The 18,438-nt window shown below is 51.9% G+C and overlaps 1 protein-coding gene across 1 annotated transcript in view; it reads left to right on the top strand.

Moving 5' to 3' along the window:
• The window catches only part of LOC123765938 (peptidyl-prolyl cis-trans isomerase G-like), a 39,140-nt gene extending 25,951 nt beyond the window's left edge, over positions 1–13,189 (top strand). Inside the window, exons 2-3 of the mRNA XM_069321431.1 lie at positions 10,977–11,153; positions 11,253–13,189. Of these exons, the coding sequence (XP_069177532.1) occupies positions 10,977–11,153; positions 11,253–11,831 (756 nt within the window). The 3' untranslated portion in view covers positions 11,832–13,189. The remainder of the gene's footprint in view (positions 1–10,976; positions 11,154–11,252) is intronic.
• Positions 13,190–18,438: the final 5,249 nt, after the last annotated feature.

Raw genomic sequence — 18,438 nt, 5'->3', positions numbered from 1 at the left:
AGCTGGAGCTACAGGTCCAGAACCATCTCTCTGCCAGTAGAAGTGGGCTGGAGCTACAGGTCCATCACTAACCCCTTGCTAGTAGAGGTGGGCTGGAGCTACAGGTCTAGCACCAACCCCTGTGCCAGTATAGGGGGAGGGGGCTGGAGCTACAGGTCCAGCACCAACGCCCTACCAGTAGAGAGGGGTTGGAGCTACAGGTCCAGGACCAACCCCCTGCCAGTAGAGGGGGGCTTGAGCTACAGGTCCCACACCAGCCCTCTGCCAGTAGAATTGGGCTGGAGCTACAGGTCCAGAACCAGCCCTCTGCCAGTAGAGGGGGGCTGGAGCTACAGGTCCAGAACCAACCCTCTGCCAGTAGAATTGGGCTGGAGCTACAGGTCCAGTACCAACCCCCTGCCAGTAGAGAGGGGGGTGGAGCTACAGGTCCAGCACCAACCCCCTGCCATTAGAGGGGGGCTGGAGCTACAGGTTCAGCACCAACCCCCTGCCAGTAGAGAAGGGGGTGGAGCTACAGGTCCAGCACCAACCCCCTGCCATTAGAGGGGGGGCTGGAGCTACAGGTCCAGAACGAACCCCTTGCCAGTAGAGGGTGGCTGAAGCTACAGGTCCAACACCAACCCCTGCCAGTAGAGATGGGGGTGGGGGGTGGGGCTGGAGCTACAGGTCCAGGACCAACCCCCTGCCAGTAGAGGGGGCTGGGGCTACAGGTATAGCACCAACCTCCTGCCAGTAGAGACGGGGATGGAGCTACAGGTCCAGAACCAACCCCCTGCCAGTAGAGATGGGGGTGGGGGGGGGGCTGCGGCTACAGGTCCAGCACCAACCTCCTGCCAGTAGAAGGGAGCGGCAGCTACAGACCCAGCACCAACCCCCTGCCAGTAGAGGGGGCTGGAGCTACAGGTCCAGCACCAACCCCCTACCAGTAGAGGGGGCTGGAGCTACAGGTCCAGCATCAACCCTCTGCCAGTAGAGTGCTGCTGAACCTACAGGTCCAGTAATAACCCCATGCCAGTAGAGGGGGCTGGAGCTACAGGTCCAGCACCAACCCGCTGCCAATAGAGAGGGGCTGGAGCTACAGGTCCAGCACCAACCCGCTGGCAATAGAGGGGGGATGGAGGTACAGGTCTACCACCAACCCCTGCAAGTAGAGGGGGCTGGAGCTACAGGTCCAGCACCAACCCTCTGCCAGTAGAGTGCGGCTGAAGCTACAGGTCCAGGACTAACCCAATACCAGTAGAGGGGGCTGGAGCTACAGGTGCAGCACCAACTCCCTGCCAGTAGAGGGGGGCTGGAGCTACAGGTGCCGCACCAACCCGCTGCCAGTAGAGGGGGGCTGGAGCTACAGGTCCAGCACAAACCCCCTGCCAGTAGAGGGGGGCTGGAGCTACAGGTCCAGCACCAACCTCCTGCCAGTAGAGGGGGCAGGAGCTACAGGTCCAGTACCAACCCCCTGCCAGTAGAGAGGGGGGTGGAGCTACAGGTCCACCACCAACCCCCTGCCATTAGAGGGGGGCTGGAGCTACAGGTTCAGCACCAACCCCCTGCCAGTAGAGAAGGGGGTGGAGCTACAGGTCCAGCACCAACCCCCTGCCATTAGAGGGGGGCTGGAGCTACAGGTCCAGAACGAACCCCTTGCCAGTAGAGGGTGGCTGAAGCTACAGGTCCAACACCAACGTCCTGCCAGTAGAGATGGGGGTGGGGGGTGTGGCTGGAGCTACAGGTCCAGGACCAACCCCCTGCCAGTAGAGGGGGCTGGGGCTACAGGTACAGCACCAACCTCCTGCCAGTAGAGACGGGGATGGAGCTACAGGTCCAGAACCAACCCCCTGCCAGTAGAGATGGGGGTGGGGGTGGGGCTGCGGCTACAGGTCCAGCACCAACCTCCTGCCAGTAGAAGGGAGCGGCAGCTACAGACCCAGCACCTACCCCCTGCCAGTAGAGGGGGCTGGAGCTACAGGTCCAGCACCAACCCCCTACCAGTAGAGGGGGCTGGAGCTACTGGTCCAGCATCAACCCTCTGCCAGTAGAGTGCTGCTGAAGCTACAGGTCCAGTAATAACCCCATGCCAGTAGAGGGGGCTGGAGCTACAGGTCCAGCACCAACCCGCTGCCAATAGAGAGGGGCTGGAACTACAGGTCCAGCACCAACCCGCTGGCAATAGAGGGGGGATGGAGGTACATGTCTACCACCAACCCCTGCAAGTAGAGGGGGCTGGAGCTACAGGTCCAGCACCAACCCTCTGCCAGTAGAGTGCGGCTGAAGCTACAGGTCCAGGACTAACCCAATACCAGTAGAGGGGGCTGGAGCTACAGGTGCAGCACCAACTCCCTGCCAGTAGAGGGGGGCTGGAGCTACAGGTGCCGCACCAACCCGCTGCCAGTAGAGGGGGGCTGGAGCTACAGGTCCAGCACAAACCCCCTGCCAGTAGAGGGGGGCTGGAGCTACAGGTCCAGCACCAACCCCCTGCCAGTAGATGGTGGCTGGCGCTACAGGTCCAACACCAACCTCCTGCCAGTAGAGATTGGGGTGGGGGAGGGGGCTGGAGCTACAGATCCAGCACTAACCCCCTGCCAGTAGAGGGGGGTTGGAGCTACAGGTACAGGACCAACCCCCTGCCAGTAGAGGGGGGCTTGAGCTACAGGTCCAGCACCTGCCCCCTGCCAGTAGAGGGGGGGGCTGGAGCTACAGGTCCAGAACCAGCCCTCTGCCAGTAGAGGGGGGCTGGAGCTACAGGTCCAGAACCAACCCTCTGCCAGTAGAATTGGGTTGGAGCTACAGGTCCAGTACCAACCCCCTGCCAGTAGAGAGGGGGGTGGAGCTACATTTCCAGCACCAACCCCTTGCCAGTAGAGGGGGGGCTGGAGCTACAGGTCCAGAACCAACCCTCTGCCAGTAGAGTGGCACTGTAGCTACAGCTCCAGCACCAACCCCCTTCCAGTAGAGGGTGGCTGGAGCTACAGGTCCAACACCAACCTCCTGCCAGTAGAGATTGGGGTGGGGGGGGGGGCTGGAGCTACAGGTCCAGCACTAACCCCTTGCCAGTAGAGGGGGGTTGGAGCTACAGGTCCAGGACCAACCCCCTGCCAGTAGAGGGGGGATTGAGCTACAGGTCCAATACCAGCCCTCTGCCAGTAGAAAGCGGCTGGAGCTACAGGTGCAAAACCAACCCTCTGCCAGTAGAATTGGGCTGGAGCTACAGGTCCAGTACCAACCCCCTGCCAGTAGAGGGGGGCTGGAGCTACAGGTCCAGCACCAACCCCTTGCCAGTAGAGAGGGGGGCTGGAGCTACAGGTCCAGCACCAACCCACTGCCAGTAGAGAGGGGGGCTGGAGCTACAGGTCCAGCACCAACCCACTGCCAGTAGAGGGCCGGCTGGAGCTACAGGTCCAGCACCAACCCCCTTCCAGTAGAGGAGGTCTGGAGCAACAGGTACAGAACCAACCCCCTGCTAGTAGAGGGGGGCTGGAGCTACAGGTCCAGAATCAACCCCCTGCCAGTAGAGGGGGGCTGGAGATACAGGTCCAGCATCAGCCCCCCCTGTCAGTATAGAGGGGGGGTAGCTGGAGCTACAGGTCCAGAACCATCTCTCTGCCAGTAGAAGTGGGCTGGAGCTACAGGTCCAGCACTAAACCCCTGCTAGTAGAGGTGGGCTGGAGCTACAGGTCTAGCACCAACCCCTGTGCCAGTAGAAGGAGGGGGGGGATGACTGGAGCTACAAGTCCAGCACCAACCCCTGCCAGTAGAGGGGGGCTGGAGCTACAGGTCCAGTACCAACCCCCTGCCATTAGAGGGGGGGCTGGAGCTACAGGTTCAGTACCAACCCCCTGCCAGTAGAGAGGGGGGTGGAGCTACAGGTCCAGCAACAACCCCCTGCCATTAGAGGGGGGCTGGAGCTACAGGTCCAGTACCAACCCCCTACCAGTAGAGAGGGGGTGGAGCTACAGGTTCAGCACCAACCCCCTGCTATTAGAGGGGGGATGGAGGTACAGGTCCAGCACCTGCCCCCTGCCATTAGAGGGGGGTGGGGGGCTGGAGCTACAGGTCCAGAACCAGCCCTCTGCCAGTAGAGGGGGGCTGGAGCTACAGGTCCAGAACCAACCCTCTGCCAGTAGAATTGGGCTGGACCTACAGGTGCAGCACCAACCCCCTGCCAGTAGAGAGGGAGGTGGAGCTTCAGGTCCAGCACCAACCCCCTGCCAGTAGAGGGGGGGCTGGAGCTACAGGACCAGTACTAACCCCCTGCCAGTAGAGGGGGGGCTAGGGGCTACAGGTCCAGCACCAACCCCCTGCCAGTAGAGGGGGGCTGGAGCTACAGGACCAGTACCAACCCCCTGCCAGTAGAGGGTGGCTGTAGCTCCAGGTCCAACACCAACCTCCTGCCAGTAGAGATGGGGTGGGGGGGGGGGTTGGAGCTACAGGTCCAGGACCAACCCCCTGCCAGTAGAGGGGGGCTTGAGCTACAGGTCCAGCACCAACCTCCTGCTAGTAGAGGGGGCTGGAGCTACAAGTCCAGCACCAACCCTCTGCCAGTAGAGTGCGGCTGAAGCTACAGGTCCAGTACTAACCCCATGCCAGTAGAGGGGGCTGGAGCTACAGGTGCCGCACCAACCCGCTGCCAGTAGAGGGGGACTGGAGCTACAGGTCCAGCATCAACCCCCCCTGTCAGTATCGAGGGGGGGAAGTAGCTGGAGCTACAGGTCCAGAACCATCTCTCTGCCAGTAGAAGTGGGCTGGAGCTACAGGTCCAGCACTAACCCCTTGCTAGTAGAGGTGGGCTGGAGCTACAGGTCTAGCACCAACCCCTGTGCCAGTATAGGGGGGGGGGGCTGGAGCTACAGGTCCAGCACCAACGCCCTACCAGTAGAGAGGGGTTGGAGCTACAGGTCCAGGACCAACCCCCTGCCAGTAGAGGGGGGCTTGAGCTACAGGTCCCACACCAGCCCTCTGCCAGTAGAATTGGGCTGGAGCTACAGGTCCAGAACCAGCCCTCTGCCAGTAGAGGGGGGCTGGAGCTACAGTTCCAGAACCAACCCTCTGCCAGTAGAATTGGGCTGGAGCTACAGGTCCAGTACCAACCCCCTGCCAGTAGAGAGGGGGGTGGAGCTACAGGTCCAGCACCAACCCCCTGCCATTAGAGGGGGGCTGGAGCTACAGGTTCAGCACCAACCCCCTGCCAGTAGAGAAGGGGGTGGAGCTACAGGTCCAGCACCAACCCCCTGCCATTAGAGGGGGGCTGGAGCTACAGGTCCAGAACGAACCCCTTGCCAGTAGAGGGTGGCTGAAGCTACAGGTCCAACACCAACCTCCTGCCAGTAGAGATGGGGGTGGGGGGTGGGGCTGGAGCTACAGGTCCAGGACCAACCCCCTGCCAGTAGAGGGGGCTGGGGCTACAGGTACAGCACCAACCTCCTGCCAGTTGAGACGGGGATGGAGCAACAGGTCCAGAACCAACCCCCTGCCAGTAGAGATGGGGGTGGGGGGTGGGGCTGCGTCTACAGGTCCAGCACCAACCTCCTGCCAGTAGAAGGGAGCGGCAGCTACAGACCCAGCACCAACCCCCTGCCAGTAGAGGGGGCTGGAGCTACAGGTCCAGCACCAACCCCCTACCAGTAGGGGGGGCTGGAGCTACAGGTCCAGCATCAACCCTCTGCCAGTAGAGTGCTGCTGAAGCTACAGGTCCAGTAATAACCCCATGCCAGTAGAGGGGGCTGGAGCTACAGGTCCAGCACCAACCCGCTGCCAATAGAGAGGGGCTGGAGCTACAGGTCCAGCACCAACCCGCTGGCAATAGAGGGGGGATGGAGGTACAGGTCTACCACCAACCCTTGCAAGTAGAGGGGGCTGGAGCTACAGGTCCAGCACCAACCCTCTGCCAGTAGAGTGCGGCTGAAGCTACAGGTCCAGGACTAACCCAATACCAGTAGAGGGGGCTGGAGCTACAGGTGCAGCACCAACTCCCTGCCAGTAGAGGGGGGCTGGAGCTACAGGTGCCGCACCAACCCGCTGCCAGTAGAGGGGGCTGGAGCTACAGGTCCAGCACAAACCCCCTGCCAGTAGAGGGGGGCTGGAGCTACAGGTCCAGCACAAACCCCCTGCCAGTAGATGGTGGCTGGAGCTACAGGTCCAACACCAACCTCCTGCCAGTAGAGATTGGGGTGGGGGAGGGGGCTGGAGCTACAGATCCAGCACTAACCCCCTGAAGGTAGAGGGGGCTGGAGCTACAGGTGCAGCACCAACTCCCTGCCAGTAGAGGGGGGTTGGAGCTACAGGTCCAGTACCAACCCCCTGCCAGTAGAGAGGGGGGTGGAGCTACATTTCCAGCACCAACCCCTTGCCAGTAGAGGGGGGGCTGGAGCTACAGGTCCAGAACCAGCCCTCTGCCAGTAGAGGGGGGCTGGAGCTACAGGTCCAGCACCAACCCCCTTCCAGTAGAGGGTGGCTGGAGCTACAGGTCCAACACCAACCTCCTGCCAGTAGAGATTGGGGTGGGGGGGGGGGCTGGAGCTACAGGTCCAGCACTAACCCCTTGCCAGTAGAGGGGGGTTGGAGCTACAGGTCCAGGACCAACCCCCTGCCAGTAGAGGGGGGATTGAGCTACAGGTCCAATACCAGCCCTCTGCCAGTAGAAAGCGGCTGGAGCTACAGGTGCAAAACCAACCCTCTGCCAGTAGAATTGGGCTGGAGCTACAGGTCCAGTACCAACCCCCTGCCAGTAGAGGGGGGCTGGAGCTACAGGTTTAGCACCAACCCCCTGCCATTAGAGGGGGGCTGGAGCTACATGTCCAGCACCAACCCCTTGCCAGTAGAGAGGGGGGCTGGAGCTACAGGTCCAGCACCAACCCACTGCCAGTAGAGGGCCGGCTGGAGCTACAGGTCCAGCACCAACCCCCTTCCAGTAGAGGAGGTCTGGAGCAACAGGTACAGAACCAACCCCCTGCTAGTAGAGGGGGGCTGGAGCTACAGGTCCAGAATCAACCCCCTGCCAGTAGAGGGGGGCTGGAGATACAGGTCCAGCATCAGCCCCCCCTGTCAGTATAGAGGGGGGGTAGCTGGAGCTACAGGTCCAGAACCATCTCTCTGCCAGTAGAAGTGGGCTGGAGCTACAGGTCCAGCACTAAACCCCTGCTAGTAGAGGTGCGCTGGAGCTACAGGTCTAGCACCAACCCCTGTGCCAGTAGAAGGGGGGGGATGACTGGAGCTACAAGTCCAGCACCAACCCCTGCCAGTAGAGGGGGGCTGGAGCTACAGGTCCAGTACCAACCCCCTGCCATTAGAGGGGGGGCTGGAGCTACAGGTTCAGTACCAACCCCCTGCCAGTAGAGAGGGGGGTGGAGCTACAGGTCCAGCAAAAACCCCCTGCCATTAGAGGGGGGCTGGAGCTACAGGTCCAGTACCAACCCCCTACCAGTAGAGAGGGGGTGGAGCTACAGGTTCAGCACCAACCCCCTGCTATTAGAAGGGGGATGGAGGTACAGGTCCAGCACCTGCCCCCTGCCATTAGAGGGGGGGGGGCTGGAGCTACAGGTCCAGAACCAGCCCTCTGCCAGTAGAGGGGGGCTGGAGCTACAGGTCCAGAACCAACCCTCTGCCAGTAGAATTGGGCTGGACCTACAGGTGCAGCACCAACCCCCTGCCAGTAGAGAGGGAGGTGGAGCTTCAGGTCCAGCACCAACCCCCTGCCAGTAGAGGGGGGGCTGGAGCTACAGGACCAGTACCAACCCCCTGCCAGTAGAGGGGGGGGCTGGAGCTACAGGTCCAGCACCAACCCCCTGCCAGTAGAGGGGGGCTGGAGCTACAGGACCAGTACCAACCCCCTGCCAGTAGAGGGTGGCTGTAGCTCCAGGTCCAACACCAACCTCCTGCCAGTAGAGATGGGGTGGGGGGGGGGTTGGAGCTACAGGTCCAGGACCAACCCCCTGCCAGTAGAGGGGGGCTTGAGCTACAGGTCCAGCACCAACCTCCTGCTAGTAGAGGGGGCTGGAGCTACAAGTCCAGCACCAACCCTCTGCCAGTAGAGTGCGGTTGAAGCTACAGGTCCAGTACTAACCCCATGCCAGTAGAGGGGGCTGGAGCTACAGGTGCCGCACCAACCCGCTGCCAGTAGAGGGGGGCTGGAGCTACAGGTCCAGCACCAACCCCCTGCCAGTAGAGGGGGACTGGAGCTACAGGTCCAGCATCAACCCCCCTGTCAGTATCGAGGGGGGGAAGTAGCTGGAGCTACAGGTCCAGAACCATCTCTCTGCCAGTAGAAGTGGGCTGGAGCTACAGGTCCAGCACTAACCCCTTGCTAGTAGAGGTGGGCTGGAGATACAGGTCTAGCACCAACCCCTGTGCCAGTATAGGGGGGGGGGCTGGAGCTACAGGTCCAGCACCAACGCCCTACCAGTAGAGAGGGGTTGGAGCTACAGGTCCAGGACCAACCCCCTGCCAGTAGAGGGGGGCTGGAGCTACAGGTCCAGAACCAACCCTCTGCCAGTAGAATTGGGCTGGAGCTACAGGTCCAGTACCAACCCCCTGCCAGTAGAGAGGGGGGGTGGAGCTACAGGTCCAGCACCAACCCCCTGCCATTAGAGGGGGGCTGGAGCTACAGGTTCAGCACCAACCCCCTGCCAGTAGAGAAGGGGGTGGAGCTACAGGTCCAGCACCAACCCCCTGCCATTAGAGGGGGGCTGGAGCTACAGGTCCAGAACGAACCCCTTGCCAGTAGAGAGTGGCTGAAGCTACAGGTCCAACACCAACCTCCTGCCAGTAGAGATGGGGGTGGGGGGTGGGGCTGGAGCTACAGGTCCAGGACCAACCCCCTGCCAGTAGAGGGGGCTGGGGCTACAGGTACAGCACCAACCTCCTGCCAGTAGAGACGGGGATGGAGCTACAGGTCCAGAACCAACCCCCTGCCAGTAGAGATGGGGTGGGGGGTGGGGCTGCGTCTACAGGTCCAGCACCAACCTCCTGCCAGTAGAAGGGAGCGGCAGCTACAGACCCAGCACCAACCCCCTGCCAGTAGAGGGGGCTGGAGCTACAGGTCCAGCACCAACCCCCTACCAGTAGAGGGGGCTGGAGCTACAGGTCCAGCATCAACCCTCTGCCAGTAGAGTGCTGCTGAAGCTACAGGTCCAGTAATAACCCCATGCCAGTAGAGGGGGCTGGAGCTACAGGTCCAGCACCAACCCGCTGCCAATAGAGAGGGGCTGGAGCTACAGGTCCAGCACCAACCCGCTGGCAATAGAGGGGGGATGGAGGTACAGGTCTACCACCAACCCCTGCAAGTAGAGGGGGCTGGAGCTACAGGTCCAGCACCAACCCTCTGCCAGTAGAGTGCGGCTGAAGCTACAGGTCCAGGACTAACCCAATACCAGTAGAGGGGGCTGGAGCTACAGGTGCAGCCACCAACTCCCTGCCAGTAGAGGGGGGCTGGAGCTACAGGTGCCGCACCTACCCGCTGCCAGTAGAGGGGGGCTGGAGCTACAGGTCCAGCACCAACCCCCTGCCAGTAGAGGGGGGCTGGAGCTACAGGTCCAGCACAAACCCCCTGCCAGTAGAGGGTGGCTGGAGCTGCAGGTCCAACACCAACCTCCTGCCAGTAGAGATTGGGGTGGGGGAGGGGGCTGGAGCTACAGGTCCAGCACTAACCCCCTGCCAGTAGAGGGGGGTTGGAGCTACAGGTACAGGACCAACCCCCTGCCAGTAGAGGGGGGCTTGAGCTACAGGTCCAATACCAGCCCTCTGCCAGTAGAGGGGGGCTGGAGCTACAGGTCCAGAACCAACCCACTGCCAGTAGAATTGGGCTGGAGCTACAGGTCCAGTACCAACCCCCTGCCAGTAGAGAAGGGGGGGGGGAGCTACAGGTCCAGCACCAACCCCCTGCCATTAGAGGGGGGCTGGAGCTACAGGTTCAGCACCAACCCCCTGCCAGTTGAGAGGCGGGTGGAGCTACAGGTCCAGCACCAACCCCCTGCCATTAGAGGGGGGCTGGAGCTACAGGTTCAGCACCAACCCCCTGCCAGTAGAGAGGGGGGTAGAGGTACAGGTCCAGAACGAACCCCTTGCCAGTAGAGGGTGGCTGGAGCTACAGGTCCAACTCCAACCTCCTGCCAGTAGAGATGGGGGTGGGAGGGGGCTGGAGCTACAGGTCCAGCACCAACCTCCTGCCAGTAGAGTGCGGCTGAAGCTACTGGTCCAGTACTAACTCCATGCCAGTAGAGGGGCCTGGAGCTACAGGTGCAGCACCAACCCCCTGCCAGTAGAGGGGGGCTGGAGCTACAGGTCCAGTACAAACCCCCTGCCAGTAGAGGGGGGCTGGAGCTACAGGTCCAGTACAAACCCCCTGCCAGTAGAGGGGGGCTGGAGCTACAGGTCCAGTACAAACCCCCTGCCAGTAGAGGGGGGCTGGAGCTACAGGTTCAGCATAATAGGGCTGACACTGTCCACAGGTGATAATGGGGCTGACACTGTCCACAGGTGATAATGGGGCTGACACTGTCCACAGGTGATAATGGGGCTGACACTGTCCACAGGTGATAATGGGGCTGACACTGTCCACAGGTGATAATGGGGCTGACACTGACCACAGGTGATAATGGGGGCTGACACTGACCACAGGTGATAATGGGGCTGACACTGACCACAGGTGATAATGGGCCTGCCACTGACCACAGGTGATAATGGGGCTGACACTCCCCACAGGTGCTAATGGGGCTGACACTGACCACAGGTGATAATGGGGCTGACACTGCCCACAGGTGATAATGGTGCTGACATTGACCACAGGTGATAATGGGGCTGGCACTGACCACAGGTGATAATGGTGCTGACTCTGTCCACAGGTGATAATGGGGCTGACACTGACCACGGGTGATAATGGGGCTGACACTGACCACAGGTGATAATGGGGCTGGCACTGACCACAGGTGATAATGGGGCTGACACTGTCCACAGGTTGAGGACCTCCGCAGGATGAGTGAGCCCGTCAAGAGGCTGGTGGAGGCTGGCCGGGTGTTGGCCGTCAAGAGGCTGTGGAGGCTGGCCGGGTGTTGGCCGTCCAGGAAGACCAAGATGGCCGCCGCTCCGCCAGGATAACTCTACAAGACGGACAGCTGTACCTCCACCCACTCCTGCGTCAGCCCACGCCCGCCCACGCCCACACCCTCCAGGTTACTTTATTGCACCTACTAGTCTTACTGAGTTTTGATAACTAATATGATAACATTTTGTTATACAGTTATCAGCATGATTTATTTCATTTTCTGCAGGAGAGTGAGGTTGTGGGCGTGCTGGAGCCCTCCTGCACCCTGGCGTTCCTTGACCTCGGGTGGGCGGGGTCAACAAGAGGGCGGGTCACCATCCGGCTGACCCCTGACACTCCGCTGGCCAGACAGTTTGTGTTGTTGTGTACGGGCCAGCGGGGCCACACCTACCGCAACACTAAACTGTTGCAGGTGTGGAACAAGGGTCAGCCGGGGGAGTGGGTGGCTGGCGGAGACTACGAGAGTAATGATGGTAAGGGAGGAGCCTCACTGCTGCCTGACCTCCAGGGGCAGTACCGGGAGTCAGGCCGGGCAGGAGCTGTAGTGTCCAGGGCAGGAACTGTGTGGTCGTTGTGGGGGCCGGGGAGTCCCAGTAGTGCCCAGTTCGCCATCACCACCAGGGACCGCCAGGGTGGTCACCATTGGTCATGTGTCTTCGGTGATGTGGTGAGTGGCCTGGATGTGGTGAGGGCAGCAGTCAACCACAGTAACATTAGGGAGGTGACTGTGGTGGACTGTGGTGTTGTGCTGCCACTTTCACTGTACCATCACCATCACTACTGTGGTGTTGTGCTGCCACTCTAGTTCACTGTACCACCACTATCACTACTGTGGTGTTGTACTGCCACTCTAGTTCACTGTACCACCACCATCACTACTGTGGTGTTGTGCTGCCACTCTAGTTCACTGTACCACCACCATCACTACTGTGGTGTTGTGCTGCCACTCTAGTTCACTGTACCACCACCATCACTACTGTGGTGTTGTGCTGCCACTCTAGTTCACAGTACCACCACCATCACTACTGTGGTGTTGTGCGGCCACTCTAGTTCACTGTACCGTCATTACTGTGGTGTTGTGCTGCCACTCTAGTTCACTGTACCATCACCATTACTACTGTGGTGTTATGCTGCCACTGTAGTTCACTGTACCACCACCATCACTACTGTGGTGTTGTGCTGCCATTCTAGTTCACTGTACCTCCACCATTACTACTGTGGTGTTATGCTGCCACTGTAGTTCACTGTACCACCACCATCACTACTGTGGTGTTGTGCTGCCACTCTAGTTCACTGTACCACCACCATCACTACAGTGGTGTTGCGCTGCCTCTCTAGTTCACTGTATCATCACCATCACTACTGTTGTGTTGTGCTGCCACTCTAGTTCACTGTACCACCACCATCACCATCACTCCTGCATCACCATGGACTGCGTGTTTTGATGCCAATGTAATTTAAAGACACGCCTTTATCACTATATCATCATAACTTCACTATCTTCGGTATTTAACACTTTGGTATTTATACTTTGGTATCATATACCTGACAATCACGACTGTATCACCATCAATGCTATACCTTCTCAGTACTGTAACCTATCATTCCTGTATCACTATAGCTTCACTATCACCACTATATATCACCATCACCTCAGGCCCCACACTTGGGGTCATATACTGACCATATTGAGTAACAAATTGTTGGTGTCACTATATGACAGCTGTTGTCGCTGATATATCACCAACAGCTCACTATCACATAATACTATCACTGCTACACCAACATCATTTCACTTTCTCTGCATTAACACCTCACTGATATTTTCTCCTTACATTCACTGATATATCACTATCATTGCTACAACACCAATACCTTACTGTCACTGCTATATCACCACCATACTATCACAGTTATATCACAATCACTCAGGTGTGTTGTGATATTACCATACTGGACCATGGTGTGTTGTGATATTACCATACTGGACCATGGTGTGTTGTGATATTACCATACTGGACCATGGTGTGTTGTGATATTACCATACTGGACCATGGTGTGTTGTGATATTACCATACTGGAGCATGGTGTGTTGTGATATTACCATACTGGTCCATGGTGTGTTGTGATATTACCATACTGGACCATGGTGTGTTGTGATATTACCATACTGGACCATGGTGTGTTGTGATATTACCATACTGGACCATGGTGTGTTGTGATATTACCATACTGGTCCATGGTGTGTTGTGATATTACCATACTGGACCATGGTGTGTTGTGATATTACCATACTGGACCATGGTGTGTTGTTATATTACCATACTGGTCCATGGTGTGTTGTGATATTACCATACTGGTCCATGGTGTGTTGTGATATTACCATACTGGACCATGGTGTGTTGTGATATTACCATACTGGTCCATGGTGTGTTGTGATATTACCATACTGGTCCATGGTGTGTTGTGATATTACCATACTGGACCATGGTGTGTTGTGATATTACCATACTGGACCATGGTGTGTTGTGATATTACCATACTGGTCCATGGTGTGTTGTGATATTACCATACTGGTCCATGGTGTGTTGTGATATTACCATACTGGACCATGGTGTGTTGTGATATTACCATACTGGTCCATGGTGTGTTGTGATATTACCATACTGGACCATGGTGTGTTGTGATATTACCATACTGGACCATGGTGTGTTGTGATATTACCATACTGGACCATGGTGTGTTGTGATATTACCATACTGGTCCATGGTGTGTTGTGATATTACCATACTGGTCCATGGTGTGTTGTGATATTACCATACTGGACCATGGTGTGTTGTGATATTACCATACTGGACCATGGTGTGTTGTGATATTACCATACTGGACCATGGTGTGTTGTGATATTACCATACTGGACCATGGTGTGTTGTGGTATTACCATATGGGTGTGAGGTGGTGTTATGACCACACATACACCAGTATGATCATACTGTAGCTGGTGTATGATGTGCTCAAGCTGTATAGTGATGTCTTGGCTGATTAGCCTAGTGTCATGAATATTAATTTATGTAGTTATTCTTTTTTCGACAACACACTAGTATTAAATGTGTATTGCTAATGTATGTCACATATATCTATGTATATTATATATCTGTACCATAAGTCCTTGCCATGTATTTGTGGATATATATTAGAAGTCTAGTGAATAGCAGTAACCTAATATCATTTAGCTTGAAAAACATCCGTATATGCTTATATTATGGAATGCTGTATAGGAAATATTATGTGAACTATGATGGAGAATGTATAAATTTAGGTCTCGGATGTATTACTGTCATGTATACTGTGTAATTTCCCTTTCATTATTGTTCATTACATTGTCCTTTAACATTAAATTAGATTTTGGCACTGTGAGATGTATACCACATAGACATAGTTTTGATGCACATGTATGTATATATATATATATATATATATATATATATATATATATATATATATATATATATATATACTTTATATTGTATTCATGTATACTTATGTATAATGACTGGCTGGCAGACGTCTTGAAATCCTCCCTTAACCCCTCCTCCCCTCTCCCGCCAGTGTTACCATGTCTTGCCAATATGAATTCTTTGTTCACATATTTTTATATCATGATATAATCTTTAATGTACTGAATTATTGATATGTATTATTATGTAAGGTTGTGTATTATAGCCTTTATTTTGTTGATATATGAATTAGAAGTTCTTGATCAAGATATGTCTGTATATGAGCTTGAGATATTTGAAAGAGAGGAGTCAGCTGACTCATAGAGGTGGATACAGTGTCGCTCCCGGCCAGCATGGCTCTGGGCGGTCACTCTTTGATTTTCTCAGTCGAGCGCATGTGTTGCCACTACGGTCCGGGTTTTGTGACCTTATTTGTGTCATTTGACTGCTAGGATACTTGTCATGTTGCAGTAATGTATACCATGGATCAATTCTACCATTGTGCATCCTTTATACCAGGTGATAGGTGCTGTTATATATCTTAGTGAGGTGGGTACCTGAGGATTAAGTGATGCCATTGTGCTGTATATGATATTGATTCCTCATACCTCATTTGTTAATGGTTGCGACACCACCTCCACCACCCTGTATTGGTATTAGCAGCATAATAGGCGCCAGTGTCCCACTGCGCCACGATAGAGCCTGGCGTCAGCTAGTGCTGATTGTATGCAGTTTTGAGACCTGTTGATGATCATGCCCAGCTTTGAGAAGCTGGATAAATCATTGTGTATGAGTTTATAGATTGTATTCTTTTTTATGTTATGTTCATTTATGTTAATGCCCAGTAAACTGGATTATTTTTTGTTACCCTTTCACTCCCCTAGACACTTATTGATATTTGGCCAGGCTGTGTTTTCCAATGACGCTGTAGGTTACTCCCCCTTAACATATATATATATATATATATATATATATATATATATATATATATATATATATGTCGTACCTAGTAGCCAGAACGCACTTTTCAGCCTACTATGCAAGGCCCGATTTACCTAATAAGCCAAGTTTTCCTGAATTAATATATTTTCTCTAATTTTATTCTTGTGAAATGATAAAGCTACCTATTTCATTATGTAAGAGGTCAATTTGTTTTTATTTGAGTTAAAATTAACGAAGATATATGACCGAACCTAACCAACCCTACCTAACCTAACCTAACCTATCTCTATAGGTTAGGTTAGGTTAGGTGGCCGAAAAAGTTAGGTTAGGTTAGGTAGGTTAGGTAGTCGAAAAACAATTAATTCATGAAAACTTGGCTTATTAGGCAAATCGGGCCTTGCATAGTAGGCTGAGAAGTGAGTTCTGGCTACTAGGTACGACATATATATATATGTATATATATATATATATATATATATATATATATATATATATATATATATATATATGTATATATGTCGTACCTAGTAGCCAGAACTCACTTCTCAGCCTACTATTCAAGGCCCGATTTGCCTAATAAGCGAAGTTTTCCTGAATTAATTTATTTACTATAATTTTTTTCTTATGAAATGATAAAGCTACCCTTTTCACTATGTATGAGGTCAATTTTTTTTTATTTGAGTTAAAATTAACGTAGATATATGACCGAACCTAACCAACCCTACCTAACCTAACCTAACCTATATATATAGGTAAGGTTAGGTTAGGTAGCCAAAAAAAGCTAGGTTAGGTTAGGTTAGGTAGGTTAGGTAGACGAAAAAACATTAATTCATGAAAACTTGGCTTATTAGGCAAATCGGGCCTTGCATAGTAGGCTGAGAAGTGAGTTCTGGCTACTAGGTACAACATATATATATATATATATATATATATATATATATATATATATATATATATTATTGTACCTAGTAGCCAGAACGTCATACTCGGCCTACTATGCAAGGCCCGATTTGCCTAATAAGCCAAGTTTTCCTGAATTTGTTTTTCAATATTTTTTTCTTATGAAATGATAAAAATATCCATTTCATTATGTATGAGTTCATTTTTTTTAATTTGTGTTAAAATTAACGTAGATATATGACCGAACCTAACCAAACCTACCTAACCTAACCTATCTTAACCTAACCTAAACTAACACAATTAAGTTAATAATTTATGATTTTAATATAATATAATAACAATAAAAAATAAACTAATTGGAAACAATTTATTGAAAATAAAGAAAATCACTCGGCCTATTAGGCAAATCGGGCCTTGCATAGTAGGCCAAGACGTACGTTCTGGCTACTACGTACGACATATGTTATATGTTAAATATGACCGAAAAAGTGAGATTATTAATTCTAACACAAATTTTCTCAGTTGTGTGTGTAAACTAGAGTCTTTGAAAATGTAATAAGTTATTACGAAACGCGTTCAAGTGTCGCGTCAGACTAGAAATAAAAGGAATTTTGGAGAATTGATTTTTCAATTACCATCAATAGTAAAAAGAAACATAAGAAATATTGAGAAAATTTGTGTTAGAATTATTAATCTCACTTTTTCGGTCATATTTAACAACATGTGTTTACAAGAAGGACTACTACCAATATATACTAATATATATATATATATATATATATATATATATATATATATATATATATATATATATATATATATATATATATATATATATATATATATATATATTGGTGTATACTGACAGCAGGTTTTCTTTCAAACATGTTTCATTGAATATGACCGCATATTCTGTATTTATTATTTTCTGGTTTAGGGCTTCTATCCCTCTAACTATTTTCTTAGCATCAGGGCTTAATTGAAATAGGAGTTCTCCAAAACTCATTTTCGTACTTTTAAGGTGAAGAAAAGAAGTGATTTACTATAGAGTGTATTACACTTATTTATATAATTTGCACAAAGTTTCGAACCTCCATGGTTCATTCTCAAGTGAACAGATCTTACAATACTAGTTGATTTTATACCCACACTGGGTCAGGTGATAATACAATAAAGGTGAAAACATGGGGGGATACATAAGGGATAAATGTGAGGTGAAACATAGAGGCTGCAGAAGGCTTATTGGCCCATAAGAGGCAGCTCCTATCTAAACACAAAAATTAATTATATATATATATAATATATACTATATATATTATATTAACTATATATATATATATATAGATGATGGGAGCCGAAGCTATTTACCCCACCATGCCGACTGTGTCCCATGGATATATGGGACACCAATACACCAAAATAAATAAATAAATATATATATATATATATATATATATATATATATATATATATATATATATATATATATATATATATATATATATATATTAGTATATTTTGGTAGCAGTCTTTCCTGTAGACATATATTAATAAATATGACCGAAAAAGTAAGATTAATAATTCTAACACGAATTTTCTCGATCTTTCGTACGTTTCTTTTCACTGTTGGTGGTAATTCAAAAATCAATTCTCCAAAATTCATTTTTATTTCTAGTCTGACGCGACACTTGAACGCGTTTCGTAAAACTTATTACATTTTCAATGACTTTAGCTTACACATACACAACTGAATAGAACTTACACATCTTCGATTTGTTTATATCTACATTTGAGTGAGGTGGATGGGGTGAGGTAGTATTAATAGGGTATTAAATTCCTAAACACAAGACAGAACATGAAACAATGGGTATTGAATGGAAGTGATTTGTAGAAAGCCTATTGGTCCATATTTCTTGATGCTTCTATATTGGAGCGGAGTCTTGAATTACCACCAACAGGGAAAGGAAACGTATGAAAGATCGAGAAAATTCGTGTTAGAATTATTAATCTTACTTTTTCGGTCATATTTAATAATATATATATATATATATATATATATATATATATATATAT

Source organism: Procambarus clarkii, chromosome 9 (genome assembly GCF_040958095.1).
Source record: "Procambarus clarkii isolate CNS0578487 chromosome 9, FALCON_Pclarkii_2.0, whole genome shotgun sequence".
Classification (NCBI taxonomy): Eukaryota; Metazoa; Arthropoda; class Malacostraca; order Decapoda; family Cambaridae; genus Procambarus; species Procambarus clarkii.
This window is presented reverse-complemented; position numbering and strand designations above follow the sequence as displayed.